Here is a 14,526-nt window from a genome sequence, read left to right as displayed (position 1 = left end):
CACATAAATTATGAGAAATATAGAACTCAATTATCATTTAAAATCATAATATATCCATAATTGGACCATAAAAAATATTAATACATCTTACAAGGTGCAAGCATGGAAGCTTATAAATTAACATTATCATAATAAGATTGTTAAGATATGGATTTGGTACCATAGTGGACTTACAATTTGGATCATTTAGACATTTGATGAAATCAAATTTGTTCAAAGAATGTGCAAACACATGAAATTATGTGAATGTAAATTGCACGAATAAGCTGAAAAATGTTTTTCCAAATGTGCCCCATGCAAATATTTCTTATTTTATTGTGCATATCTTTAATAGCATGTCACTGCAGGTGAACTTTATCTTCAACGCAACCAACTCTTAAAGCTTCACTTTTCAGATAAAACCACCCATTTTCCCTCTCTTGCAGATCAGTTGATGCTTCCCACTTCACACCACTACTCAGCAAAAACCCTAGTAAAAGACATGCTTCTCCAAATCCAATCCACTATTTCATCTCCACCACCTCTCCAGAACCACCATCCCCGCCATTCTTCATCTGGGTCTCGCAATTGGAGGCCTTACAGACTCGCTCTTGAGGTAAAACCCCTAGTTTGGATTCTTTTTTGTCTTTTTTGTTTTTGTGTTTCCTCCTTTCTGGGCTTCTGGTTCATGTGTTTTTGTTGCTGTTGGGTATGTTTGGTTGGTGGGGAAATGCTGGACTAGAAAGGAAATTAGCTTTTCTGGATTTTGGTTTTTGTTTGTTTAAGATAGAACCCTGCTTGGAGTTCTTCCCTACTAATTGTGTGCTAATTTTGTTTTGGTTTTAATTCTCGGGTTTGGGTGCTGTTAGTCTTGCTTGATTGCTGAGAAAATGAGGGAAAAGAGAATTGAGATTTTGAATCTTGATTTTTTCTATTTCCATCAGAACCCGGCTTTCAATTCTTTACTTCTGCTGCTACTCTTCCAGCCGTTGCTACTATTTGAGTATTTATGTACTAATTATGTTTGTCTTTTAATTCATGGGCTGTGGCACTGTTGGGTGTATTAGGTTGCTGAGAAAATGAGGGAAAAGAAGAGATATAAGGTTTTGAATTTTAATTTTCATTACTTTCATCACAGCCCCACGGTCAAGTCTTGACCACTGCTGCTGCTATTGATGTATTTGTGCACTAATTTTTTTGGCCTTTTAATACCCAGGTGTTGATGCTGTTGTTGGTTTGGTTGTTTTCTGAGAAAATGCAGGAAGAAGTAAAAAAATTTGAGTTTTAATTTCATCACTTGCATCAGTACCCTGCTTTTTACCACTACTGCTACTCCTTTTGCTACTGCTGCTAATTGTGCAAGTCTCTAATTAAACAGTTTCAGTACAGTTGCATTGGTGTGGAAAAGCCACAAAATGAAATAGGAAGGAAGAATTTTAACCTTAATTTTCATAATTTAGGAGCAAAGAGAACGGAAGAACACTTCCTATTAAGCTTAATGTGCCTGTTTGGATTAGCTCAGTTCTTGGGTTTTTAAGAAACAGAATTGACAAAAAACATGAGACTGAAAACTCCAATTTTCTTTTCTTTATCTTTGTTTCCCAGCAGCGAAATGGAGGTTGGTAGAAAATATTATCTTGATCTGTTGGTTTGATATAGTACAATTATATTCTATTTTGTTTAATCTTATTTGAGGTGAATGCTTTAACAAGATAATAGTCAGATTGTTTTTGGTTTAGTCTTGGATTTTACCCAGATTAGTAGGATATGATGGTCCTAGAAAAAGTAGAATGGCTGAAAAAAATGACTTTGGAGTGGTCAATTTCAAGTGATTGGAGGTTAGAATTGTTCTTCAGTGTGTACTGTATTTGGATCTTTTCATCAAGAAGTATTTTGTAAAGGTTATAAATTTAATCCAAATCTATGACTTCAGTTATTTTGGCTATAAACCTTCATTTTGGTTAAACTGGGTTTGTCAAGAAGGGCATTGGAACTTAGATGTTATTAATTAAGGTATTTAAGAGGAGTTTTTTTGGTTCATGAGTTATCCTGATTGTCTTGTTTTCTGAGAGTGTAAATTTTCAAGTGGGTTGTCTTAACAGGGCTAGGACTGACTAGGTTTGTGCCCTAACAAGATGAGTCCCAATGAATTGGATGCAACTTGGCTGTTGGTCTCTGTGTATAGAATTTTTCCCTCAATTGGTGCAACCATAGGATCTTCAGCATATGACTGGGAACTTCATACCATAGGCCAAAGGATGCATGTTACTGGCTCTATATGACAAAAGAGGCTGTATATGTCTTCCAGTGTTAGATTTAAACAATGGATAAACTAATTATATTTTTCACTCTAAGAAGAACATATATTTTTAAGGGTTGATTGGCAAACCATTGGAAGCTTCTTCTTATCATCTGTATGGGGAAAAAAATTCAAAAATTTTACAGTGGGTTCTCTAAAAAAGAATATAGTACATTCTAAACTTCCAAAGAAGAAAGTAAAACCATAGAACAAGCAAGAAGGATTTGGAGACATCTGCTATCTATTACCATAGAACAGCGGTACTCTAGTTTCAGCATTTTGGATTTCATAATTGAAGTGAAAATTTTCCGTTAGAAGGTTAAATTTAGCAACCTAAAAAGATTCATCTTCTTTCACACTTGTGGAAGAAGCTAAAATATGAGTTAGCTTTTTACAAGGTGTATGCATGCTTTCAAGAGAAGTGATGGTATATCACAGCAGATTTGAGATGTAAATACAACGAAAACAGAAAAAGGGAAAATGATTCGTTTTAATTCCTGATGTTCAGTTACCATATTAGACTAGTAACTAGCAACTGATATTTTGGTTCTGTTATTCCATGTAAAAATTAGCAATCTAGAAATGTTCTTTTTCCCCTTTGTAATAAGTTCCTCTCCTAATAAAATCTTTTTCTGAACATTGGTGTGTAATTTCTAACATTTACATTGTACCATTGTAGCATATTCTCTATTTTCCCATCTCTATTTATTTGTTTATTTATTTTGCTTCTGATTTAATTTGGGAAATAATTTCACAATGTCAAATGCAAATAATCAAACCAAATCAAATACTTGTTCTATTCAATAGCGTAAGAATGATGGGCTTTTATGTGTTCTTAATTAGCGTAGCGTTCTTAATTAACTACCAGTACCAGTGAATCTTTCTCTGGAGCTGTCATGAATTGTAAAATTTTAGTTTAAGATCTTATTTGTTTATTTATTTTTGACTGAGGAACAGAATTTATTAATGATAAGATGCAAATTTGCAGGGAAGAATGAGATTGCTTAATGAAAAAAAGAAGAAGGAATAAACACAAAACAAACAAGGGAAACAACAAATCCTAACATTCTCAAGAGTGTGAATAGCTTCCTAAAAAAATCTCTTGCAATCTAGAGTTCTAGACTTCCTCTTTGCCAATTTGTCTACCATCTGATTTATCCAACTTAGGACTCCAATGAAAGATAGGCCAAATTATCCTAGAGATGTCATGAACTCCCCTCATCCTAGCACCTTCAGCAGCATTAACCACCTCTATTTCCCATGGTTGTCGAAGATATAACAACCATAGTCACCTTACTTATCAAAAAAAAAAAAAAACCAACCATAGTCACCTTCAACAATGAGATTTGCAACCCTCAAGAAAGCCACTTCTTTGAGGCCCTCATGCTAGAACTTTGTTTTAGTGACTTGTCTAATCTCACTTCACTTAGATAAGTGGAAGTTATATCACTTCTTGATCTGTAATAGTTTTCTCAGTTATTGAATCTTAACATTTGGTGGCTGTATTTTAGTAACTTAAAAAATATTCCTGTTTGAGATAACATGGCAAAAAGAAAATAAATAATTTGCACATACCTTGAATATGCAACTTTTGCTCATTTTGTATAGGCAGATGAAACCTTTCAGGATATCCAATATTCCTTGTCACCACATTCTTCTGAAATTGAGACTACATCTATCTCTCAACTTCTCTTAATGTTGCTGTTTAAACCCAGGTTACTACTCAGCGTTGTAGTGCACCCACTTCAGCAACCTCTGTGACAGATCATGGGCTGGATGTCACTGAATCTCCTATATTGCAGGTATGTGTGCTAACAGCCTCTATAAACTTCAATAAAGACCTTCAGTCAAGAAACAAGCTTTTACTGAAGAAAGCATGGTGATTAATTGTACAAAACTTGTACATATGTTTGATTCTTCTTTAATTGGTAGCAGAAGAATATATCATATTCCATGTATGTAACTTCTTTAGTTAAAAACTTAGTCAATTCAATGGACAAAAAGAACTGCACTTGTATGATAATCACATCTTTGTATATCGTATCCGGATATTAACACCAAATCAACGTCCATAAGAATTTGGTTAAAGTTTATTTTTCTTTATGAAAAAAGTAACCTTTTATTCCTTTTTTTTATCTTTTTTTGGTTGAGGTTGTTAAATTGGAAGAATTATTTAAACACCTTGGTAGATCAAAGTCATGATCAATCATAGAGACATGACTTCCTAAAGTGTGACATATTATCTTATGTAATTGGATTCTGTATAGAGGGTTGTAGGTAAATCAGAGCATGAAAATCTATTCCTTATCCTTTAGTTTCTATCCATGCATGAAGAACTTGAAAAATCATTTTGTTCATCCTTTCTATGTCCAAATTTTTGTTGACTAGAAACTTCTTTAGAAGCTATGCCATACCTATGCTGTTACTAATTTTTTTTCTCTCCCTGTGGATGAAGGCAGATATTTGGAAGGGAAGTAGCAATAAAATCATTGACTTCAAGAAATCTTAAAGGTAATTCCCTGTTCTGTGTTTTCACAATCTTATTGTCAATTAAGTTTAGACTCTATTTGGGTTGGTTTCTTAAAAGTCAAAAGCTGTTTTTAAAGCTTAAAAAGAGCTTTAATACCTGTTTTAATAATTTTTTCAAAAGAGCTATGATTTATAAGAGAGCTTAATATGGAAGTCAAGAAAAATGTTGCCTCACCTTGAAATTTGATTTTGGCTTATGAAGTAAGTTATTTCATGTTTACTAAAACTTTTACAATGCGAATAATGCCTTGTGAAAATTATAACTTTGTGTTGACTTTAGCTTCTAGTTAAAGCAAAAAACAAAAAACTATCTCAAACGAGGCCTTAGTTGCTTATCTTTTTTGTCTTTGTAATTTATTTCACATGTAGCAATTGTAATACATGGTCCACCGGCATATCCATCTGGATCATTCTAGTCTATAGGCATTTGGAGGCCTCATAGCCCTCAAGCCAGACATCTCTTAATCTGAAACCTACATGTAGTGTACAACACTGTACTTTTGAGAGATCTGAAAGCTTGGTCCATCTCATATTTTTATCATTCCTGTTAGTGTTGTAGCCTATATCAACTAGCTATAAATTGTTAGTCTATTATTACCTAACAACTTAAGCTTTTTGGTCAAATTGATAGGTTAACATAGTATCAGAATTTTGTTATTAGGGGAGGTCATAAGTTTGAACCTCACTGCTTATTTCTTTCTTTCATTTATTGAGTACACATGAAAGCCCAAAAAAGTTGCTCATGAGGACAATTACTTAGCAATTTATGCTTTTGGGTTGATTTGGCTGCTTAACAATTCCCAAGTCCCATTTTAATTTGTGGTAAATGACCTAAAGATCCAGATGCACCAGTCAGTGAGCGGCATTTGCTGATGATAGGAATGGGAGTTGGTTGATTCCCACTTGACATATTATTATACAATTAACCTTCTTTCTCTTCAAGGGGAAAAAGAAATCAAATTTGCTTACTCTGCTGTTTTGCTGCTATATAATTGTTCATGGATACTGCATCATTCCTATGAAGTAATAATGCAATTTGTGCTTCTTTGTCCAATTCTCTGTTGCTTGTGCTTTTTGTCTAATTTTATGTTACTTTCCAAGTTGTAACATGTTCACAAAAGGCGTATGAAAATGTTGATCAGTTTCAGTGAACAATTCAGCATAAGATGAAGGCAAGACCAAGTAATCAGCACAGTTTTTCCATTCTGAACTGGCTAGACATGATAATGTTCCCTGCCAAGCACAAAATCTTTTAATTTTTAAACACCATTTTTTATTGTTGGAACTTGGGATTACATGGATGTCTATTAGTTTCCCGCCTCAGTATTTTATTCTTTAATGTTCCTGAATTGGTGGCCTTAGCGGTTTCAAACCCAGGTTTGGTTGCGATAAAGAGGGGCATAAGCCTGCATGCTAGCAGGTGGATGTGGATGGTAAAGCTAGGGAGTCTGAAGGGCCACATGCTTGGGGTGATGTACAGCATGAAAGGATATGGGTGTCTAATGGAAAGAAATGTGGTCTGTTCCAATCAGGCACACATTGTGCTGTGGGATTTGAAGTTAAATGAGCTGGAGAAAGAAACTTATGGTGGAGGAATGTGCAGAGTGGAACACATGTGAAGCTGGGAAAGAAAAGTTTCTATTCCATGAAATGATGTTATGGATAATTCAACAATTAGGACAGGTGCACTGCTTTCTTGTGATGTAGCATCTTTTGGAGGAGCAGAACCTTTTTCAGAGGCCACAGAGGTAGAGCATTATGACTTCTCAAATGAGATCAGTCAATGCAGAGATTAGGCCAAGCACCGCACCATAACCTCACCCCTATGGAATAGCACCTTTTCCTAATTGAGTACAACATTTAAGAAACGAGGTATAATTACCTCTCAAAAGGGTTCAGGACTGTCCTTTCTCTCCACTTTGAAAATGGTTAAGCTGTCTCTTCTTCCTCTATTTTCTCCTTCCTTTTGTTTTATAGAACTAACCCTTACTCACCACTTTTTGAAAATGATTAAGCTGTCTCTTCTTTCCTTTATTTTCTTCTCGCTTTTAATTTTATAGGACTAACCAAGCAGACTGTAAGCATCTATCTTTTCACAAAATTTCAGACCTGCAGCACTTATATAACATGTTTTTAACCTCTCTTCAGTTTTTGCACATTAGATGTTTTAATTTATAAGAGCAATCATCTTATTAATAAATATACTATTGCAGGATTCTTGACTAACATTTTGGCTTTTGAGGATGCTACAAATGCAAAAAGGCCACTGATTGCTGTATCTGCACTTTCATGTGGAGTAGCCTCGTGGTTGACTTCTGCACAAGTTGCACACTCAAGTGAAGATGTCAAAATGAATGTAGTCTATGAGGTTGGGGAGTTGTTTGAATTGGGGATTCAGCTTTCTTACCTTCTTTTACTGTTAGGTTTGATTGGAGTTGGAACCTTTTTTGTGATTCGTCAAGTCCTTGTTCGTAGAGAACTTGACCTTTCTGCTAAAGAATTGCAAGTAAGATTCTAGTCCTTCTTTATTTATTATTTTCATTTATCCTTTTCCAACCTTTTTTTGAATATTGATGAATCTTTCTTTTAGCATTTATAGTTGATAGTAAACATATTGACTACAAAAAATAAATGGAATGATGTTCAAATGATTTTTGGAATTGAGGATGGTCTTGTAGTAATTGGTGCACTTGCATTTGCAATGTCAAATTTGTCAATCCCTAGAGAAGTACTGTTTTTTTCCCAAAAAAAAAAAAAACAACAAAAATTAAGTCCCTCTCTTTTTGTTATTCCATTTGCTTTTGATAATTGAGTGACAAAAATAGCTTGTTCTCTAGGAAATTTCCACATCCTTGTACCAGAAGAGCTATTTTCCTAGTAGCATTGTTACCTGGGCTAAGGCCTCCTTTTTGTTTGGACAACAAACGGTCGCAACTGCCCAATTGAACCTTCTTAACATCATCAACTGTCAGCATGATTACTCTTTGAATTTCTCAATCCTAGAATTACTCTATCACAAAATTTGAATAGATCCCATCTGTATAAACATTTACTCAACTTTTCAACCACCAGATACCCTGAAATTTCCACCCAGTAGAAGATCTTCTCAGGCCATTTATCTAGATACATGTAAAGGTAAAGCTTAATGCTTTACCAAAATGACTTAACTTGTCTCCCCTTAAGTTGGCTTCAGTTTGAATGCTTTTAATTGTGTTAGTTTTAAGCTCAGAGTGCTGATTTCAGGTCCCTTTTAGTTCATGTCTCTTATGTGTGTGTTTTCACTATCCAATGATTAAAACTGAAACTGATATTGTGGTGTATTGGTGGGTGCTGTTAAATTTTAAAGGACTTCCCACTGTCATTTTCTTGCTGAAATATCTACAATACATTGGTAGGGCTGAGATATTCAATACATTTCCCTTGAAAGCCATTTTCTTTGAAGATATTGTAGAAATGTCTTCAATATCTTGCCAATATTTTGATTTGAAAAAGCTAGCTGTTTGAGATGTCTCCAACAGCTAGCTTTAGACCATCGAAGAATTCTGAAAGACGATCTAAATGAAAGCAAGTAAATAGAAGTAGATATGCTTCAATCAAGGTGAGGGAATGGTTGGGGTTTAAAAATCTGTTGTAAAAACTTGAATGATTTGGCTTCCCTCTACATCAATGCATTGACCACCTGACTGGATGACCTCCAAGACACAGATGACATGAACTTCCTCACTAAATTACTTCAAAATAAACATGGGATTGTTTACATTCAATCTATATGTACTCATCTGCACACATGGGGTTCACACTACAAATCACATACTTTTCAGGGATGCATCTTTTTATTAGTGCTTCTACTTCTAATGATATATTACTGTTTGTATTAACAGTTCCTAAGTTTTGTTTCAAAATTTCATGTGTTCATAGTAGTTTCTTTCTTCTTCTTTTTTTCTATAATTTTTCCAGTATGAATATTTTTTGTACATTTCTATGTATCTTGATGGTCAATATTTTTGTCTTGTCAGAAGTTCAATCACTAACCTCATCTATGCCCTATGAATGAAATTACAATGTTTTGGACTGTGTGCTGGCCTACTAGTTTTTACTAAACCTCAAAATTGACTCACTCCTTTCTTCTGTAATATTTTTTTAAGTGTTTCTTTTCCCACTAATTTAGTGTTTTTTGTTCCCTGTTGATTTGGTTTCCTTTTTTTCTTTTCCTAATGGTTTTTTCTGAAGGAAATTTATTTTTCATTATAATGTATACTAAAGAGTGGCTGGCAGGAATCTGTTTCTTATATTATGCCTCTCTTTTTGGAATTTCAGGAGCAAGTAAGAAGTGGTGATGCCAGTGCAACTGAACTGTTTGAACTTGGAGCAGTGATGTTGCGGAGGAAATTTTATCCAGCTGCTACTAAATTCTTGCTTCAGGCAATTGAGAAATGGGATGGAGATGATCAAGATCTTGCCCAGGTATGCTAGTCTCTTGGACCTTGATATTCTACAAACAGACAGAAGTAATGTGGGACCATTTGCAAATGCACATGCTACTTAATGTGTTGCCTTAATATTAATAGGAAGTGGATGTATTCCTAACCATAGGTCCACAAGTATGATGGTCATGTTTTCAGTAAAATGTGGATGTTGTCTGGATAAATATAGTTGAGAACTCAATTCCAATAAACAAGTTCTGCTCCTTTCTGCACCTTCAACGCCCAATAATGGGCTAGTTGGCAGTTGTCACTAATTTTGTCTATCCTCTTTTAGAAAATTCTACCTCTTGCATTGACTAAAATGCAACAGAATAGAAGCCAGAAGTGTTATTGAATGATAAGTATTCCTAACCATAGGTCCACAAGTATGACGGTCATGTTTTCAGTAAAATGTGGATGTTGTCTGGATAAATATAGTTGAGAACTCAATTCCAATAAACAAGTTCTGCTCCTTTCTGCACCTTCAACTCGCAATAATGGGCTTGTTGGCAGTTGTCACTAATTTTGTCTGTCCTCTTTTAGAAAATTCTACCTCTTGCATTGACTAAAATGCAACAGAATAGAAGCCAGAAGCGTTATTAAATGATAAGTATTCTCCTTTCAGCCCGTCAATTGTAATATCATCACTAAACTTGCATGCATGGAATTATCATCTGCAAGTACATTCACTGTTCTTTTCTGGATAAACTGGAAGAAATTGAATTTTGTTAAAATGGAAAACAAAATTAATGTATTATGGCTTTAAAAGTGTGTTAAGTACATGGACCTGGCCGCAGCTTGATTGGATTTGAGTTTTCCCCCCAAATATTACATTTTCAATTCTGTTTTATAATTTTTATTACATGTATTGATTTCTCCAAGTGTCATTATTCTTCTTCCATAGGCTAAAAGTTTGTTTTGGCCATGTAGATGATCTCAGTCCAACTGAAGACTGTTGCTGTTATAGTCATTGTGGTTGCCATCTAGCTTCCATGTTTATTGTGAACTAAAGCAAACTAGATATAAGTTGTGTAGGGAGATGAGGGGTAAACAATAAAGAAAATTAGGAGAATAAGAGTGCCTTGTATTTTTTGCTGCATCATGATGTGTGGTTTGATATATTTACCTTCTCTTAAATATTTACCAGGTTTACAACGCACTTGGTGTCAGTTATGTTCGTGATGGGAAGCTTGAAAAGGGAATCACTCAGTTTGAGAATGCCGTGAAACTTCAACCAGGCTATGTCACAGCCTGGAACAACCTTGGTGATGCTTATGAGAAGAAGAAAGACTTAAAGTCTGCTCTTAAGGCATTTGAAGAAGTGCTTCTTTTCGATCCTAACAATAAGGTGGCACGACCTCGGAGAGATGCGTTGAAGGATCGTGTTCAATTGTACAAAGGAGTAGTTCCCACTCAACCAAAGGAGAGATGATTTATGATTTGCACAGCATTATGTGTTAGCTCTCACACAGTGATCTAGAATTTTGACAATTTATTTCTGATTGCATTTTTGTTATTTTTTTTTTCTTTCTCGTGAGAGCACTAACTAACAACCTTGAGAACTTGGCTCAGTTTGGCTTGACAGGGGCTCTGGATGGCAAATAAATTCTAGATGTTCTATGTGTTTTCTGAGGCTTTCATTGGATGCTGCACTGAGTCTGCTTCACCCAACACTAGACACCCTAAGGTGCCTGATAAAATGCTGAATCCTTGCCTTATCTTTCTAAACTCCTAACTCCTCTCCTCTGTTGTGCTGCCCTTAGTAAATATACCCTTGTTTCTACTGCTTCAATTCTGATATCCTTTGATTGGCTATGTCATGGTTAACTTGAACAAGAAGTGATGATTTTTCATGGTCTAAATCTTTCAAAATTTCTGTATTCTGCCTTTTGAACCGGGTTCTTCTTAATCTCCTGCATTGCAGGTTTCAGGTCTGAGCTAGGATTAAATCTTCTTTTGCATTTCATTCTTTATGAGTAAGGAAGCCTTAGGTGGTTTATGGTTAACAAAACTTTTGTCCGTCCGGCCATCCTCAACATTCTGGGCTGCCTCATTTCCATCCTCACCATCGGTTGCTTATTATGTTTTTCAGTTACATATAGATGATTGAATGGTTTTAGATGTGATTACTCATCCTCTGGCTCTCAAGGTGTTGAGGATAGCAGGGATAAAATGGTGGTGGTGGTCCTGACAAGTGTTGCTGATAGAGTCAAGGACATGAAAGAATATGATTGAAGACTATTACTACTTATTCCCTTTTTTCTTCTTTGTTTGAAAATTAATCCCCAGATGTCTAAATAGTAGAAGATCATTAGAGGTAGTGAGACACCAAAAGAGCATTTGATTCTATAGACGTTTCCCGAAAATCAAATGAAGAGAAGAAAGTGGAAAACTCATCAAGCAGTTTGAAATATTCGACAGCAAAAATGGGCGCAGACACGATTAAGAAGGTAGGTGGATGGGTTGAACTCAAAAGGCATGAGTCAAGGAGTAGGGATGGCATTTGCCGGTTGGAGACAGGTCATCCAGTCCCAATCCTACTCTGTTTCTTTAAAAGAATTTTCATCCTTATCTCATTCAAAAAATTAAACGAGAGATGTTACTTTTTTTAAAAAATTATTTCTAAAATTTTTAATTATATTAAAATAAATATATTTTTAAAATAATTAAAATAATATAATTTTTATAACTTGTTTTATTGAAAAATATTTTATTATTATTATTATTGTTATATATTAAAAATAAAAAAATAAAAATTAAATTAATTTTTAAATTTAATTTTATATATAATCAAGCTAGGTGGATGGAACAAAGTATACCTCGAATCCATCCTGGATTTAAAAAAAAAAAATCGTCCCATTAGGTATAGGATGGAAGAGGTACTTGAATATCTCAATCCATTGTCATCCTTATCCAGGAGTGATATATATAGGATAAAAAAACAGAAAAAGGAAGAAAAGAAGCCCATACCCACCTCTACTTTTAACAGGGGAAAAGCCAAGAACAGCCTCAAATGTAGACGATATTTGGTATACGTTACTGTTATATATGTTTTGAATTATTGAATGGATTCTTGTATGAGGAAAAAAAAAAGTTGGGTATGTTTAGAATGGACTATTCACAAAGTTTGGGAGAGGAATACACTAAAGCAAAAGAAAAGTACAAATCTAAGTATCTCATTTCAACGTAAGAGAAGTCATACCACACGCTTTGATAATGACCAAACTTACGCAGACGTGTTCTTTTGACTTCCGGAGCGTGTAGAAGGGACTCCGCGGCATTCGATTCCAGTCTCCAAGGTAGAGCATGGCATGAGTCCTCTTTTATGTCAACATGTCGCAAATGATTCATTTAGAATGTTTTCTTATTTCCTCTGGGAGAGTTGCAGGTTGAAATCAAAATCCAATGATTAAGCAGTGGAATATTTTCTCCCACAGACAGTGAAAATGACTTTTCATAAAGATCATGGTATGCTCTCGCCCGAGTCGGCTATGGCCTCTTGCAAATTAGCCCATGGGGCATCCCAACAAGTGGTTTTACTTGGGCTAAGCATGGTGAGTAAATGTGTTCGACATCATCTAGGGCATCGCTTGCTTGGTTCGATATATGGATTTTTGGCTTGACCAAACGCAGACACGACACTAAGATGGAATAGGCCTGCTAATATGCCCAATGCACTCGCTGCAAGATGATGAGAAACTATTCCTCCTAGAACAAAAGGATCAAAGCCTGTAAGGGTCACATCCAGATTTCAAAAATTCGTCTAATTTAGGGGATGAGTGGGTTGACTCAATGAGTCGACTCACTGAGTTTCAAAACTTTAAATTTATAAAAGAAACTTGGGGGAAAAGCTACCTTGGACATGACTGACCCTCTTTTTAGAGAGGACCGACACTAAAAGGCCAACAAAAAGAAGACTTGGTTTTGCCTTCTTCCACAGCCCCTGAACAAGACAAGAAAACAAAGTCTCAATTATTCAAAAGGAAACCACCTAACTAAGCATTGAGTATATATATTTTATAGACACACGCAAGATATTTGTATGTCTACCAAGATATCACAGCAGAACCTATCCAACTTATGAGGAATCTTTAGTTTGTGTAGTGAAGAAGGACGGTCTGCTTCAGTGTTTTTCAAAAACATTTTGTAATGTTCGTATTTTTTTACGATACGTATACTTTTAGAGAAAAACTCGAATAGAAACACTGTTGAATGCGATCAAAATCAACCCATATGTAAATGAGATAGAGGGTTTTTTTACAATAATTTTAATTTAAAAAGTGTTTTTTTTTAAAAAAAAATATAGGTATTTAATAAAAGTTAGAAAATACTTTTAAAATTTTGAAAAATTATTTGTAGTATTGAAAAATCATTATAGTATGTTTTGGAAAAACACTTTATTGATATTTTTTTTTAAAAAAAAAACACTTTAATTAAAAATATTTTGAATAAAAACACTATCAAACATACTCATAAAGTGCATTTAGTAGTGATTTTAGGAAGTGTTAAGTATTTTTAACACTTAAAATTTTTTATTTTTTTAAGCGTTAAAAATGTTAAAAACATTTTCTAAAATTACTACCAAATGAGCTTTTAAAGTATGTTAGACAATATTTCTCCTCGAAATATTTTTAATGGAAGTGTTTTCATAGGAAAATCACTAGTGTTTCTTCAAAAAACTCTATTAAGTGATTTTTTTCAATACTATTGGTGAATTTTTAGATTTTTAAAGGTGTTTATTAAAATTTGTCAAACACTTAATTTTTTTTAAAATAAAAAATTAAATAAAATCAAAGTGCATTTAATAGTGTTTATACCCAAAGCGCTTTTAATAGAAGTATTTTTTCTAAAAGTATTTCTCTAAAAAACACTACAAGTGATTTTCTAATGCTACAAATGATTTTTCAAAATTTTAGAAGTGTTTCCTCAAATTTGTCTAACGCCTAATTTTTTTCAAAAACATTTTTTAAACTAAAAACGATTTCTAAAATCATAGTTTGAAAATAAACTTTAAAGACACTTCTTAAAATCACTATCAAACAAATTGTTCGTACACAAGGATACTGTAAAGTGACTATGGCTCTTGTATAAGAGTTCGAAAAAAGTAGGGATTAGTTTTTCAAACTTAGAGTGTTTAGGAGTGATTTTAGAAAATATTTTTAGTATTTTTAACACTCCAATGATGAAAAATTTAAAATATTTAAAATATTAAAAGTATTTTTTAAAATTATAGTCAAAAGGCCTCTTATATTATTA

At 34.1% G+C, this 14,526-nt stretch overlaps 1 protein-coding gene and 1 long non-coding RNA gene across 3 annotated transcripts; both read left to right on the top strand.

Annotated features, from left to right (window-relative positions):
• The first annotated feature begins 336 nt into the window (after nucleotides 1–336).
• LOC100243534 (tetratricopeptide repeat domain-containing protein PYG7, chloroplastic) lies at nucleotides 337–10,894 on the top strand. Of its 2 annotated transcripts, XM_002270311.4 has the most exons (6): nucleotides 337–595; nucleotides 3,994–4,080; nucleotides 4,738–4,789; nucleotides 7,021–7,313; nucleotides 9,125–9,271; nucleotides 10,418–10,894. In XM_002270311.4, exons 1-6 carry the CDS (start codon nucleotides 434–436, stop codon nucleotides 10,700–10,702), a joined length of 1,026 nt encoding a protein of 341 aa, XP_002270347.1. In that variant the 5' UTR covers nucleotides 337–433; the 3' UTR covers nucleotides 10,703–10,894. The 2 variants fall into 2 exon arrangements, with proteins under 2 accessions (XP_002270347.1, XP_010665120.1); XM_010666818.3 differs by lacking the exon at nucleotides 337–595 and having other exon boundaries at nucleotides 4,734–4,789.
• On the top strand, nucleotides 4,801–6,655 carry LOC132253207 (uncharacterized). Its single transcript, XR_009465001.1, has 2 exons — nucleotides 4,801–6,394; nucleotides 6,443–6,655. It is a non-coding gene; the product is annotated as an uncharacterized LOC132253207 (long non-coding RNA).
• Nucleotides 10,895–14,526: the final 3,632 nt, after the last annotated feature.

The sequence above is a fragment of the Vitis vinifera genome, chromosome 18 (genome assembly GCF_030704535.1).
Source record: "Vitis vinifera cultivar Pinot Noir 40024 chromosome 18, ASM3070453v1".
NCBI lineage: Eukaryota > Viridiplantae > Streptophyta > Magnoliopsida > Vitales > Vitaceae > Vitis > Vitis vinifera.
This window is presented reverse-complemented; position numbering and strand designations above follow the sequence as displayed.

Excerpts from the sequence above, each read along its gene's own strand:
- LOC100243534 (XM_002270311.4), top strand. The coding sequence starts at position 434 with ATGCTTCCCACTTCACACCACTACTCAGCAAAAACCCTAGTAAAAGAC. Across the intron at positions 4,081-4,737 it reads CTGAATCTCCTATATTGCAG|ATATTTGGAAGGGAAGTAGC; the intron begins GTATGTGTGCTA and ends GGATGAAGGCAG. Across the intron at positions 4,790-7,020 it reads GACTTCAAGAAATCTTAAAG|GATTCTTGACTAACATTTTG; the intron begins GTAATTCCCTGT and ends ATACTATTGCAG.